The sequence below is a fragment of the Cryptotermes secundus genome, unplaced genomic scaffold, assembly GCF_002891405.2.
Source record: "Cryptotermes secundus unplaced genomic scaffold, Csec_1.0 scaffold673, whole genome shotgun sequence".
Classification (NCBI taxonomy): domain Eukaryota; kingdom Metazoa; phylum Arthropoda; class Insecta; order Blattodea; family Kalotermitidae; genus Cryptotermes; species Cryptotermes secundus.
Window position 1 is genome coordinate 397481 of NW_019731277.1, and position 16599 is coordinate 414079.

General features: G+C 39.0%; 1 protein-coding gene across 5 annotated transcripts in view; it reads right to left on the bottom strand.

Moving 5' to 3' along the window:
* Nucleotides 1-539: 539 nt before the first annotated feature.
* LOC111866878 overlaps nt 540-16599 on the bottom strand; it is a 123629-nt gene continuing 107569 nt past the window's right edge. For all 5 annotated transcript variants that reach the window (XM_033752444.1, XM_023856219.2, XM_033752443.1 and 2 more), the window contains 4 exons: nt 15004-15453; nt 13974-14527; nt 11299-13253; nt 540-8659 (listed from right to left, as the gene is read on the bottom strand). In XM_033752444.1, the coding sequence (XP_033608335.1) occupies nt 8316-8659; nt 11299-13253; nt 13974-14527; nt 15004-15453 (3303 nt within the window). In that variant the 3' untranslated portion in view covers nt 540-8315. The remainder of the gene's footprint in view (nt 8660-11298; nt 13254-13973; nt 14528-15003; nt 15454-16599) is intronic.

Sequence of the window (16599 nt, forward strand, 5' to 3'; positions counted from 1 at the left end):
ATACTTCTTCCTCAGAATTCATATTCATTTGTGATGTAATAAAACCAGAACCACTGCCAGGCCCTGTACCATCTTAATCGATATGTAAATGAAGAAGCCAAATATAGAATCATTTAAGAATATTCTATGTATACCAAAGTGGATAAGTAATGTGTGTTATTGAAACAGAGTGATAAATAAAACTATTTGTAGATAATAATTATATGTGACAGATTTAAATATTTGTCGCACAGAGATACTGGGTTCTCGGACTTAGTCCATCGTCCGGATTATAAATAACAAAGTAAAAAAAAACACAACGTTTAGGAAACTGGATCTTTTTCCATCCTCAGGTGAGGGAAGACACCTATTCTGTTGGGTCCCTTAGAAAGAGCTAGCCTCAATCACTGGACTGTCTTCCCTCACCTGAGGATGGAAACAGATCCAGTTTCTGAAACGTTGTGTTTTTTACTTAGTTATTTAGAATCCGGACGATGGACAAAGTCCGAGAACCCAGTATTTCTGTGTGTTATACACCATCATCAGAACCCTATAGTATTTACTTAAATATTTGTGTTTTATTTTGGTTTTTCCATTGCACTATAGTTTGCTTGCAGACTGAAATCATGGAGTTCTTTAGTTTCCATTGCACCTTAAATCCAAACAAGTATTCTCATCCTGGAAATGAAGTCAGGGAACTTATAAGTGAAGAGAAGAAACAAAGAAGAGTGAATAAAGACTAATTCTTAAAGCAGAAACACTAGAATTATAAGAAAACTGTGTCATGTTAAGGATATAGTAGTACAGGCAGTTCTTAGACATGGATGACATTACAATTCCTCTGACAGAATTACAAATTACATTCAGAAATAGCAACTTTGGAAACCAAAAATAAGGTGGGGATATCAAGTAGGAGCTGTTATACAGAAGTGAACAGGGAAAGATGAAATAAGACTTTGTCATCCAGATAATTCACTGTAGTGGAAACATTCAATAGGTAATAATGGCTTTGGTTCCTTATATTATAAAGATCACTGCTTTTAGTCATCATCTTCCTTATTACACACAGTTTAAGTGTGTTTCCAGGCATCAGTAGTGGTCGGTTATGCTCACAGAACATAAATAATGAGGTTTTCAAATTGACATAACAAATGTTACAGATCTAAAATTACTGTACACTCCTTAAAAACTTATGCTTCATATTCTGTGTGCACTTAGCTGACATGTCCTAAAACTGACATTTTTACAATTTGTTACAATTGTATTAAATATTTATAAATTAACAATATTGTGAAAATAACTATTTCTGGAGAGTAAAAGATGACTTGTATTGTTTCATTTCTTCCACTCAAATGTTTGAATTCTATACTGAAATGAATATATTAAAATCACATATTAAATATCTTTCATACATGAATTAAATATTTCTCTACAGAAAAAAAAATGTAATATTTGTAGACACAAACCTATAAATATTATTAGTCTTCATGACAACTCCAGTAATATATTCAAATTCAGATGGCATCCATACATTGATGCTGGGACTACACTACAAAAATCTTAACTTTTTGTTCATGAATATATTTCAATTATTTGCAGAAGTGTCAAAATATGCCTTATTACTACAAGTTCATTACCTGAATTTATTCATTATTCACAAAATGAACTTACATTGTTCAAAATTAACATCCTGTTAAACTGAAACAGAAGACTTTCATGAGTTAAGAAATGTACAATACTGGTCACTTGATTCTCTCCAGTAGAAAGGCAGAGACTTTAATCCTGTGCACTGAACTTGCAGTTTTCAGTATTTAGTGTCACTATTAACTACCACATTACTGTGGTTTTCTATTACTTTATGTTAACACATTAATACTTTGGTAAGCAAATGCTAATTACTGTATCAGGTTTCTAGTCATTCTTGTTTAGATTTAGTTTAACACTGTATAATGTGACTACATTTCATTGACTTATATTTTCAAAGAAGATAAAGATTTGGGGCATGAATTATACTAAATGCTATTGTTTCATTTCAGGTCTAGTATGGCAGTTTAAAAACAAGTTTACTCCAGAGATAAAATAATTACAATTTCTTGTGACCCAATGAGGTAACATGAAGCCACCATATTGTTCAAAACACATATTTTCTGATTCTAAGTTAAAATAATAATCTTGCAGCATAGAACATGAATTTCCTAAACAGAATTATCACATATTTATGATAGAAATAATTATTACATTCAAACAATAGTCATCATACCAATTAACATTTTATCATAGCAAAAAGAAGTGTAGATAATATCAAGATCTTGGCAATGTTACTATTACTTTAAGGAAAAGTATATAATTTGGACAGACATCATGTGTCTTTTAGGAAACAAACTCAGGCTTCTCACCATGGAGTTTCAGGTTGAATCCCAGGTGACTTCATGTGATATTTGTGGTGGACAAACTGGCATTGGGGCAGATTTTTCTCCAAGTTTCTTTGGTTTTTACCTGCTTATCATCGTTCCACCATTACCCCATCCTCATCCATCACCACTTCCTGAGATGCATAATAGACAAGACCAGATTTCATCTCTGAGCCAGAATTTGGGCAATTTCAGAGCAAGGAAGATATGTTTAATGAAGAAGATAATTATAATGCAGGAAGTAATCGGAAGAATAGTTCACTGCAGAAATGAAACAGAATATTTAAGTCAATGAATCTACAGATTACTTTTAAGTACTTGTATTTCTATATTCTAAATTATATACTATCACTCCCGATCAATTCAAAATGCAACAAATGAGAGAGACTTCACTACATTCAAACACTGGCAAAATCGCTTTCAAAATTTGTTGAATGTTATGGAAATGAAAAAATACTAACATATGATTATGTTGTGAGCCATTTCATGTAGCACATGAGACACAGAGTTTGCAGAAATTCAATCCTACAATGTAACTCCATACAAGAATATAATGGACAAAATGTTTTCAATGGTTATAACCTCAGACTTAATCATAATATATTACAATCAAAGATTGTATTTTATCATTATGTTTCATATACGTTCACAATTGAAAATGACAGATATCACTGTATTAAATCAGACTTTGAAAATATACTTGCATCTTTGTTTCAGTTCTCATTTCAGAAGCTGATAACAATATGAAATCTTTAGATAACAATCTTTGGTTTATATAAAAATGTCTGTTGATCTACTCTCTTTTCCTTTGTTATCAACTTCAACTGTCTCACATCCCTTAATAAATTATATTTGTGGTCCACTTAAGGACTTCAGAACAGTTATCATAAGACTACTGCCTTCTGTGATGCAACACTAGGTACTTTAGTACATAGGTTACTCTGAAACATTGGTACTTAGCTATCAAACTGCAAAGTGTCACGTCCCAGACGACCAGAATCTTAATAATCATTGCTGTAAAAACCTTCATACAGCTATAAATGCAAAATGATAGGAACTGAATCAGATCTGAGATTAGTAGGGGAGACCCATGTAAAATGTCCCACCCAGGTAAGATGACCATTTTGTATCATTCCCACATTGGTGCTGCTCTCTAGTAAGCTAAGTGTCAACTACATGTATTGGTTTATTCAGTGCTAAAAGAGTAGACACTTACACCATGCAACATATTTTTTTTTGTGACAAAAATGGACTTTTCAACATCTCCATGTAAGTTACACCATAGTAATTTTGCAGTTTTTCATTTACAACATATTTAATACAAATGTATAAAAATGCAAGGAAAAATAAGGTGGTTAAACTGATAATGTGCATTTCCTTATCAGTCCCCTCTAACTGTCTCCCATCTCTTTAATCGAACATAAAATGGGGCACTTATTCAGGAGACCAATGCAAAATGGCCAGTTCAGAAGGTGTCAGAAAAGTTCACATTCCAGGAGAAAATTTGAACAAATTAGAAAAATATGTATCTTCTTCAAAATGTTTACAGCTGCTGGTTTGTAGTATATGACATTATAAGTATTGAGAGTTCATTAAATGATGATTCACTTTAAGTAGGTTGCTTTACATGGGTGTCCCATATATTCAAATTGTAAAGCACTCTTGCTGTAGCCTAAATCAGGGATGGTGAAACTTTTGCTGCTTGGTATCAAATTTACCCTACAGTTACAATGTGATGTTAACCATTCCCACATTTACATCATCTCTCTGCTTGAGTTAATGTGATCTCTGCTGGTACCCATACTTCGACATTTCTTCAGATATTAGCTTGTGTTTGATTTCTTTGAACTTCCAGCGTCTTACATCTGATTTCATGTATACCTCCGATAAAAATATTAGGTAATAAACAATGTCAAATAGGGAATACAACATTAAGTTCCATATTTTTTTCCTTAGTAAACATTTATTTTCTGGTTTGGACTGGAAATATAAAGTTAGAGCCAAAGTGTGTCATGAGTGTATTAAATTACTGAATTCAAATGTCCATATTCATAAAATCTGTAACAATCAGAAACAGACAAGCCTCAATTTGGTGCCAGTGATAAGCCATCCCTGATCTAGTTGAAGGAATATGTCCATTTGGAATTGTAGTGTGGACATAAGTTTCAAATAATAAGAGAGGGAAGTGAAGTTTCAGTCTCTTTTCAAAATGGCGAAAATTTCCACCACAAAGCTCATTTTGAAACAGCTTGTACATTACTGTTTATTAAATAACCCTTTCAGACCCTGTACACATAACTGCTCTGTGAAGGATAGTGTTTATTTCATGTCACACTCCAACACCCAGGGGTTTGAATTCCTTACCACAATAACATATAGGTCTCTTGATTACATAAGCAACTTTTAGTACTAGTTTCTGCCACAGGAATGCAACTGAAGGTGGATAAGAAGACAAAGTAGGAAAACAGATGTTTCAGTTTTCATAGGATTCAGGTGTTTCACTACTTTCATGTCATGTCCACATTTTATAGTTAAGGAAATAACCACTCACTTAAAAATTTACCAATTCATGAACTCTTGGGTCTGAAAGGAGATATTATTAAAGATAATTACTGTCAAATGAAAGAAGTTGCAAAACATATGTCATTGTTAATTACATACAGAACATTTTGTTCATATATAAATCTTAATTTTGTGCTTTCACAGAAACAATAACATTAAACAACAAGTAAATAAAACAAATTAATAACTAATTTCACAGCTCAATCACTCTTTCAAGACACAAAATTATACAAACACTTCCCTTGGGACGAATTGTATTTTTCCAGTAGAGTATGTAAGATCAGAGACAATTCAACAACTTGAGTATGTTGTTAAAATTGAAGACTAGCTTTTACATTCCAACAATAAAACAATTATTTAAGAATGCTAATTGTAAGACATTTCTCTGACATAATCAATACATTGCATTGAGAATCATCAATAGTGAACAGATTTACTTTTACCAGTTATATACATAATTTGTCCCACACTTCACACACTTTTAAAGTGTCCATTTCACATTGACACATAACACAGCGTTGCATATGTTTCACTTCTGTTCAAAACTGTTATCTCCATGAACTAATGACTTCGCCTTTAGTGTTGACATTGAAAGGCTATCATTGAAAGTGTTAATGACAATGATCTCAGTAACACATAAAATAGACATTTTATGTTGAATACTGTTCATGTCTGGGATTCATTTAATAAACACAATATTTCAGACACTGGTTCAGTTGTCATAATGTGTAAGGCAGAAAACCATCACTGGATGCCAGTCTGGTGCTGGAAACTATTTCCTTCTAAGGGTACCAACAGAGCAATATCCCTTCTTCTCCTATATACTGACAGAAATGGATCCAGTTTAGAAAATATTGTGTATATCAAAGATACTCCACATAATATTTGCATAATAAATCATCTCTTGCCACAAACCTTTAGACAAGCACGCATTCATAAATCATCCCCCACAAAATGTCAGAGTTTCATTTATAAACAATAATTTATAGTCACATTATGTTTTTAAAATTCTTCAATACGCAACAGCCTTTTCACATCCTTTATATTGTGACTATGAGGTGTAGCATACCTGAATATGCTGAAATAATTATTTTAAATACAAATATGAATTTTATTTAAAAAATTGCTATTATTAAATAATTTCAGAAATGTAATAATTTCTGTGTCTTTTTTTTTGTCATGTGTATATTAAACCAATACTTAATACGGATTACTGAAATATTAATTAACATCTTCTTGCCTAACCATTTCATGTCCAGCTGCAGTACCAATCATGACCTGCCATAAACCTTTCTTGCAAGTGTAGTCATATTGAATTTGCCATATTTTATAATTGCTGTGACCATACAGTTTATATATTGTATATATCTGCTCATTCTTGGGAAAGTATAACTAATTTCTATGTGTACTTTTCAATCTCTGTAATATCTAGAGGTAATAATGAATCATTACACAATATTAAATGCTCATTAACACTAGAACAAAGATGAGAACACTGGTGTTCAGACAACACATTGAAAGTAACATTTTTCATCTAATTATCTACACTAGAGTGTTCTAATAACATCAGATTTCCAAATTTGATAATGCTTTTATTGGCTGTATACATTGATGTCGACTGAATATTTGCTCAAAATTTGGGTTTGAACTGAAATATTAGTTTTGAAGAGACAACATGGAGGCTACATTCTAAAATGACTAAATGGAGGAAAAGTATGTTAAGATCTACAATAATGTATAACATGTACTAGTCTATGTGACAGATTATTTTTCTACCCTGTAAACCTTTTATCTAATTTCACATCTATACTAACAGGTCTGGAAGAATAAGCATCAAAGTATTGTTGATTATACACATGCATTTGATGAGCTCTTGGAAGTGTATGTCCTTTTGGTAGTCAATAGACAGCATTAGCGCCACTAGGATTTTTTCTGAGGAAACAGCCAGTTATAAGGGGGGGGGGAACCAGTTTCCCAGAAGGGAGCCTATTTTCAAAAGGGGCAGCCAAAAGATTTGCTTACAAACTTATATTTAAGCTGCTGAAGACAATTTTTACTAATCGCCCTAGAGTATTCAGGATAAAAGACTCGCTCGTCTAACAGTTTTTAATTTATATTATTAATATTTGGTAATTCCCTTCTTTTCTTATTTTCCTTTTAATCCATGGGGGGCAGATGCTTGGTTTGTCTTATACACTACTATGGAAATTTAACAGAAGAAATTCTGAAATGAATATTAAAGACTACCGTCTACTGAAATGTAATGCAATGTAGTTTTGTAGATAGGTACCAATGTTTTGGAGGAATGTATGTACCAAATTACAAGACATCACATTCAAGATGACCGCATTTTTAATGGAGAAAGGTTTCTTTAACTAAATAGCAGCATCAGAAAGTTCATTCAACATTTCAGCCTCACATGTACAAATGTTTCATTACGTTTCCCATATCCCTAAACGCCTGTATGCTCATGTATTTGAGGTGCTCTTGTAAGTGTTTCATAATTCATTTACTAAATGCCTCAAGATGTTCTCATACTGCACTGCTATATGCGCTGAAAACTACAAGACATGTACAATTTTAAGAATTATTCAGTTCTGTATTTCAATTACTAAAACCATTTATTTGCAGGACTTTTAACATCAACACTACGCTGTTCGCAAACAATCATATTCTTCTGGCAAAATATAAAGTTGACATATAGAAATCAGTATACAATTTGAATAGCACTGCCATGGAACTTTTCACCTGAATACATAATGAAATGACAACAAAATTATAGCTTTCAGATGAACAGAAGCAATCAGAAACAAGATATGTATTAATGGCAGAATACTGGACAAACTAATAGTCTTAATTATTTGGGATATAATCATTAATTTCTAGGCATACAAGAAAATGAATTTATAAAATACTTGTTAGACCAATATTATCTTATGGCAGTATTTATTTACCCAGCACTTTTCGTTAAGTTTCAAGATCCACTGGCTTTAACAAAATGGGAGCAATTCATTAACGCATACTTTGAGGTACGGAAGGATACGGCTGTGGGCTGCATAAAACCAACTGACAGGCCGTATGCAACTCTCACAAAGTGAACTGAGCAATCCTGGTCTAGGTCAACTAGTTGTGTCCATCACTTGCATTGATGTCACTTCATGGGAGTATGGGTTTCCCAAGAATTTGTTATAACTGGCCAGAGCTTCTGGATGCCAAAACATGTTCACGGAAAAACAGTATACAAAATGTAGTCAACTACATAAAGGTGGCGGGTAACAGGTCACAGACCTATCATATGAACTGGAAGAAAATTGACAGAAAGGTGATGGTGTTGAAATGTCTCTCAGTGCAGGTACTGTGACCTTACTCTGTCGCATCCTGACTATTTTGTTGAACCTTGGTACTGTTTGAGCTACTTGTGGAATGTCTCCGACACAAATTCTCATCATCACAGGGATGATGCTGTTCATGCTGGCTGTAAGTTTCCTGCAGTTTTGCAGACTGATCTTCTAAACTCCTCTTGAGTCCCTCGATGGTGTGGACCAACATCTGGCGCCTGAAGAGAGAGAGCTGACGCTGGCATTGTGCCTTGTCATCCAGCCGCTGTCGTTCCTCTGCCTGAGCCTCCCGTACCTTGGCCTCCACCTCCAGCCGTTCCCGTCGCAGCCTTTCCAATTTCTCCCTGAGACTATCCCCTTCAGATGTACCTAAAATGCACATTCGACACCAATATTTTCCATTCACAGTACAAATTATTTCATTCATATTTACTTGACTACTTATGAAATTTTGGGCATACGGCAGCGTAGTTGGTTAAGGTACTATGCTACAAGCCGGAAGGTCGCGGGTTCAAGTCCCGATGAGGTCATTGGATTTTTTTCAATTGACCTGATCCTTCCGGCCGCACTAGGCCCTGGGGCTTACTCGGCCTCTAACAGAAATGAGTACCAGGAATTAATTAAATAATTTTCCTGGGGAGTAAAGCGCGGCCGGCGCGTAGGGCTGACAACCTTACCGCCATCTTTGAGCCGATTGTAGAGGTAATGTGGGACCCTTAATGTCTCACAACCCTATGGGCCTTCACGGCCTGTTACAGGGATAGCTTTACTTTACTTTACTTTACTTATGAAATTTGGGGCATGCGGCAGCGTAGTTGGATGAGGCACTATGCTACAAGGAGGAAGTTTGCGGGTCCCGATGAAGACCACAAATTTCTTTTTAATTGACCTAAACCTTCCAGCGAGACTCAGCCTCTAACAGAAATGAGTACCAGGGGTCTTCCAGGGGGTAAAAGGCAGCTGGCCAGTGCTTAAAGCTGACCTGACCTCCATCTGTGAGCCTATTGTCTAGAAAACGTGGGAGCCTCGACGTCTTACAACCCTATGGGCCTTCATGGCCTGTTACACCTTCTTATTTACATCTGAAATTTAAGTGCCGGGATGGCTCAGTCGGTAAAGTGGCAGGCTCGACAACCGAGGAATGACAACTGCATCCTCACCCTTCTATCCTACACAGTATCCAGTACCCAGCCTCCTATCCAAAGGGTATTTGGGTCTCTTCCTATCAAGGTAAAGCACCCAGGAATTGAAAGCTGACTACTCACCTTCTAGAGAAGAGATTATGTTTGCCTGATACTGCCTGCCACGGGTCCCTGTGTTAATTAAGCATTAGGCCATGAAGAGCTACGAGGGAATGAATTTATGTCTCAACGAACTTTTAATCTCGGCTCTATATGGAGGTGAGTGGTAAGCTTCAAGCCTCATATAATTTACCATCGAGAAAAGCGACCCCGCTACCAACTGAATAGGAGATTGGGGGGGTCCCGAAGCCGGTCTGGATGCGGTGGAGAAGAGATATATCTTTACACCTGCTAGGAATATAATCCTGATTATCCAGTCATCTAGCCTACTGCGTTGGTTAGTTAATTATTGGAGAGGGTGGGTTTCCCCATGCACTTAGACCTGTATTGGTCCATTGTGCTTCCCTCTATGATTTCTATCAGTCTCTATATCCTACCGGTACTGGTGCTTACCATCAGTCCCTCCCAGCCAGCGAGACCGGCTCTACCAGCTGAGAGGTATCTATAATGCTTCCCCCATCTACCAGAGGTATTAGAGACTGCTGTTGGGCGGGAAACGTCCGTAATTTGGCTCAGTGACCTCCTTAGGAGATACGAGGTTCTTTTACGTTCCGTAAAGCTACGACACGGGACCCACGGCTTAAAGTCCCTCCCGGAGGACTTGTTCCCTGAATTTTTCCGCCCTTAAAAATTCGACGACCTAAGCCGGGTATTTGAACCCGCGTACTACGAGTCATGAGGTGGGAACGTTACCTCTAGACTACGCAGGCCGCTTACCCTACTGCGTGGTCATTTTACTGACTCGAGCTATCCGGTTATAGTGTATTTATGTGTTTTGTATGATTCTCAAAATGAAGATCGATTATTTCCTTAAAGAACATTAACATGTGTTTTCTGTGAGGTAGGAACTAAATTTTAAAATGTTATTTAGATAAATTTCAGGCTTCAAAATATCAACAGACGAGTGTGAGGGCCGTGACAGTCGAAAACCAATGTCACTCGCCGTGCGCACGCGGCAACTTCTTCTGCGTCTCCGTATCGCGTGTAGTCTAAACACCAGCCCTTCAGGGGTTTACGAAAGAGAAGAACCCGCGTTGTCATTTCATGTATTATTGTTTTCCTTACAAATTGCGTAACTTGAATGCATAATGACGACGTAACACCTGTTTCGTTTTTCAGACGGTTGCTGAACGATTTCAGCTACATTTGGTATTATGGGTATGAACTAAAATTTCTTGGTGGATTTGAGGTTCTCTCAGCGGTGACTATGAATACTTTCTTCTGGGATGTGACAACGTGTAGTCCAGTAGAATTTCACTAATGTTCTAGAGGAACGTACTGCTTCCATCTTCAGGGTGGGAGAGCTAGCCAAACGACCAACCAGCAAGAAGCAGGATTTCATTGTAAGATCACATCTGCTGGACTGTGATACACTGCAGTTTTGTATCAACGTTTTGGAGAACCCATTGCCTCAGCAGGTTCCCCTGAAAATTTTGTACCCATCCTCCCTGAATAGGAGGCAGCAGATTCGACAAATACAACAACAAAGGAAACGCTGTTTTCTATGTGGTTCGCATATATCCGTTGCTGGGCAAAGGATGTTAGGGGAGGGGAGGAGAGGAGAGCAGTTGGAAGCGAAGGGAAGATAAGGGAGGGGGAGAACAGAAACAGAAGGGAATGGAAGAGGACGAAAAGAGGAGAGTATAGAGGGAAGGGCAAGGAGAGAAAGATGGGAAGAGAAGATAAGAGAACAGAAGATATTCTTACCTTTATCACTGTCCTTCCTTTCAATTTCGGCTTTGATACGAAGTGATGCCTGGTGTTGGCTTTTCTCTAGTGTCTTCTGGAGACGGTCAAAGGTCGCGCTGCATGTGTACACCTTCCTCTTGACAGGCTCACTCTGTGGACAGTACCCAGGACCTCCCAACTCGTGCCCGAGGTCAATGGATCTGAACGTGACCAATGGTGGCCGTTGCTGGACAGGGGACTTGTCTGGAGATTGTTTGGGGGTGACTGAACCTTCTGTGTCCATCGAAGATGAACTGGAGGCGTGTACCAAACCTTCTGGGGCACATCCTGATCCTCTCCTTCCCAATTCACGCTGTCTTTTCTCTTCATTACAAGTCCGTGAAGGTGGAGTACATTGACCTCCCCTCATATCTTCCCCATTTCTCGTCGTACCCTGGTTTCTATCCACAATCCTATTAGGGGAATTGAACGCCTTCCTAATAAAAGCCGGTTTTTTGATTACATTGTTTTCATCTTCAGCAGACTTTTCTAAATCAAAATGTTCTTCAGTTTCGGTAATTTCATTTTCATTTTCATTTATGGATCTGTCAGATCTGCCCTTACATATACGTGGCGGTGGTGTTGGTGCATGAAAACTCAGACATTTTTCAGAATTACCCTTCATACTAACTAAAATATGCTCTGCTTCTAATATAAGTTCCTTGTATTTACGATCAGCTTCTTTATCAGCTTCTATCAGGGCTATTTCTGATGAAAATGTCGTTAAATATGAAGATGTTGGAACTGAGGTCCTGGCACCACAACTAACAGAGTAAGAACGCTTTTTCATCAAGGCATCAGCCATGCTGGGGGACATCTGTAAGTCCCTATTATTATGATTGTTATTTGCAGCTAAATGGAGTCTGTTACTTTCAGTATGTGGCCTTACTCTTGAAGGTGACAGAACTTTCTTCCTGACTTCTGTAACTTCATCATTTACAATCTTCTTTCTCATAGAAACAGGGGTATTACCAGCGCTTCTTGTTCCACTCTCACTGACACGAAACAGCATCTTTTGCATTAATATACGGTTTAAATTATATACACCTGAATTTTCAGCTTCGACGATGCTGATTTTCTCTTTAGAGTTAAATGTTACTCCGTTGTTATTTGAAGCAAGAAGAACAGATCTATTTGTTCCACCTCTAACGCTACAGCTTCTGCGCATTGAACAGCGCATCTTTTTCTTCTCGGTGGAAGATCTTGAAGATGGATTGCCACTAACTGTGCTGTTTGCTGCTGCAACTGGCTCATGATGCTTCCTATGTCTACTCCCATCTCTCGAACTTCTTCTGCTGAGTACTTCCTCGTTACTAAACTTTCTTACACTAGCTCTTCTGGAAGATGGTCCTGGGCTTCCATTTGCATTTTCATCCTTAACAAGATGGCGACGACCGCTTGAGCGTCTCATGAATGACTCACGAAATCGCATAGTTGGCTTACGTTGGAATTCTGCTCCAGAATGGGGCAGATGGTAAGTACAATGACCTTTATTAACAATTCCTTTTGCAGAACTTGAAGATTTTTCAATACCATCGTCCAGATCCACAGGACTTAGTTCTAAGTACGAGCCGTTATCAATGAAGTCTAACTCCTCATCGTCCTGAGGATCTCTTTCATCACCGCCATCCTGTCCTGCATCACAGTCTGTTTCACCATAATCTTCTTCACAGTCTGTTGGGTCACTGTCACTTAAAATATCTGTTTCTTTCTCGTATACATAACTTTCATCGTATTTTCCCAACATTTCATTTAAGGTTAGGTCATCATCAGAGAGGTCACTGCTGTTGCTGTGGGAATAGTTATTGGCCGTATTGGAAGTTGAAGATGATGAAGAAGAAGAACAAACGCTTCCACGGTGATGTTTGCCTGTAGAATCGCCACCAGAAGCATTGCTATCGCCAGGAGGTGTATGACACCACCCACGGAGATGCCTATAAAGGAAAAAATGTTTGAAATTAGACAACACAGTTGCTTTGGTTAGACCTACTTCAATCAGCTGGCAGATTGACTTACACGTCAATGATTAAGTGAGTGACTAACTGACTTACTAGCTACCCAGTTAGCTAACAAACCGATTACTTGTCTAACTAGATAGATAACTGGTTGTCTGATAAACAAAATCACCAAATAAATGACTTACTAACCAACCAACTATGTGAATGATTTAGTTATTTTAATCAGCTTCTCCAGATAAATGCCAAGCTAGTAAGCCACCATTTTCCATTTCATGCCACCGACACGAAATTGCTTCTACATTTAATACAGTGAGGTTAATTAGCTAATAAAGGAAAATATGAAACTCTGTAGCCTAAAAACACTTATCTCAGGGGAGAAAGTGAAGAAGAATTAAAAGAAGGTAGAAAAGAGGTCAGTCAGAAGAGGAAAGTGAGTTTGAAACGAATGAAAATAGAAATAAGAGGAGGCGGAACAATAAAAACAGAAGGAAATGGGCAAAGAAAAGAATGAGTAGAGGGAAAGATACTGAAGAAGGAACAGTAGAGAAAAATTTGAAGGGGCATGAGAAGATGGATGAGGGTTATAAGGAGACAAAGGAGAGCGAATAAAATAAGAAAAATAGGATGAGGAGAGGAAGAAGATGAAAACTGTGACACTGTTCAGTGGAGTAAACAAATGGTCCGTTAGTTACTTACGGACTCCTGACATTTTCCTCTGAAGTGTGACCATCATCTTTGGTCATGGCCAGTGACTGTACCAGCTTTTTCCGGGGTATCGTTACGTCACTTCCGCTTCCATAAGAAGAGGAGGACTCGCCCTGCCTTGTCTGAGTGTGTTTACATCCCGCACCCGAGGAGCAGGAGCTCAAGTTGGTGGAAGATTCACCCATTTCAGCCTGCACAGCCCTCGTTTTGAAGCCACTGCTTGAAGTTGAGCTGTTCGTGCCAATCGCGGAAGAGTTCGAAGGAGTACTGGAAGGGACCCAAGGATTGGTTCTGATACGGTTCCGTTGTCGTGGGGAAGCTGTCAGTTGGGTGATATTTTGAGGAGAGGGCGAGGAGTTGATCGTGTTACAGGGGATACGGCTGACATCGAGGGAAGTGCTGGGACCAGTTGAAGGAGGAGAAGTGTCATCGAGTTGAGCAAAACTTGTCCTGATGGATGCTGGGTGACGCCTGCTCTCATCACAAGATTCTGTCCTCCTGTGGCTGTGAGGGCGGGCCCTGCAGGGTTCCGGAGCCAGCATAATCTGAACAGAAGTTTGCGAAATAAGTAACGACGTCACACACATCCTTAAGGATGGCACTGAAAACAAGCATTTGGTTAAATAATTATATTTATTGGTACATGCGCTGCATTGTAAATTAAGTGGGTATGAACTGCTTGTTGCACAGAGTGGCTCTGAGAGCCTGTAAGTAATAGCTACAAGCATTAACCAGATTACAGGACATTTATTAAGATCAGAGATTCCCACTGCTTTCAAAAAACATCCTTTAATTATCAGAACTTCCACCTCGACCACACGATTTCCACTTATTTAATCAAGTTACAGGATTTCCACTGAAAGCACTTTGTTTTACGTAAGGCAGATCCACTTACGTACCTCTGGTTTAGACATGTGCTTAACGTGCCTTCCTTCAAAAGCTTCTGCAGAGGTTCTCGGAGTATCCATGCATGAAACTAGACTTTAAGTAAGGCAACAGGGTTTCCATCTGAGCCACTTGCCTTAGGTGTAGATGCATGCTTGATGCGCCTTCCTTCAAAAGCTTCTGCAGAGGCGCTCACTATCTCCACCTCGACCAGACATCCATTCCTGGGGTCCCTAGAAACCTCCTCCCTAACGTGGCCGTTAGCCAAGTGCCTCTGGACCTGGACAGGCATTGGGTTACAAGGGGCAGTCGGGGTAGTGGCTGCAGAGTGGAAGTAATGGGTGCCGGTGCGGATGTTGATGTAGTACTCAGGGGGGAACGAGGCGCCAGGGGAGGTGCCATCAGTCGAGTAGCCGGTGGAGTACGCTGACTCGGGTGATGACAGGTTGTTGCCCATGTAGCCGTGATGGAGGTGGTGATGTTGATGGTGGGGCGGAAGGGATATCTTCTCCATACCTTTACTGCATGAAGGAGCTCCACCCGCAGTGCAACGGTCGTCAGGGCAACCATGTCCACATCGCAACACCTGGAAATACATAAATAAAAGGTAGGGTTGCAGCTGTGTCTAAGCACCACAATTTGATGACCGTGCCGTAGTTCGGGTTTATTTTCAGGTCAGTCCAGATGAGATTTGTGGTGCATAAAGTGACACTAGGAGAGATTTCTTAAAAATTACTTCGATTTCACCGGCCAGTTCACGTTCTGTCAAATACTCCATTTCTCTCATAAACCGAGGATGCTACAGTCGGTCATTTACGGCTCAAGCATCAAGAGACTCAGTCTCACGCCACATTAGAATAGAATTAGATGACGTTGAGTTAAAGCTCCCAGGATTCTGGTCAACGAAACTAAATGGAGACCTCAGAATACAGACTTATCGGATGGGATTAATTGTTCTGGACGTTGTAGTCGTAAGGGGAGTTCGTAATGCTAACCAAAATCGAACCCCGGTTGCTCGGACACGAGACAGGGACCATACTGACTGCGTAAACGAAGCGAGCGGACAAATATACTGAATCCTCGCTTTATAACATTAAATTGCCTAACTTTGTCGGCAAGGCATTTGGGAAGAAAGTAAAGGTAATGCTGACTCACTTACGCACTAATTAAGCTGACCCTTCCTGAGAAGCCGCCAGTTGTGCAGCTACTCAAGAACTTCCCAGCAATTTATGAAACCCGAAAGTTCATTACTGTGTTCACAAGAGCCCTCCACTGGTCTCTATCCTGAGCCAGAATAAGCCAATCCCATCTCTCTAAGATCCATTTTAATATTGTACACCCACCAACGCCTTGGACTTCCCAGTGATCTCCTTCCTTCTGACTTTCTCACCAACAACCTATATGCATTCCTCTTCTCCCCCATGCGTGCTATATGCCCTACATGATAATAATTATATTTGGTGATGAGTACAATTTGTGAAGCTCCTCATTATGCAGTTTTCTCAAATGATTAAGTCAGTGAGGAGTGTAAGGGCCGCGCCATAGCTCAAGCGGTTAGTCGCTGGCTTCCCACAGCGGCAGCCCGGGTTTGATCCAGGGTCTAGTCAAGTGGGATTTGTGGTGGACAAAGTGGCGCTGGGGTAGGTTTTCTCCGAGTACTTCGGTTTCCCCTGCCAATCTTCATTCCACCAATTGCTCCACAATCACCCTCACCTATCATCTGGGGCTGGTA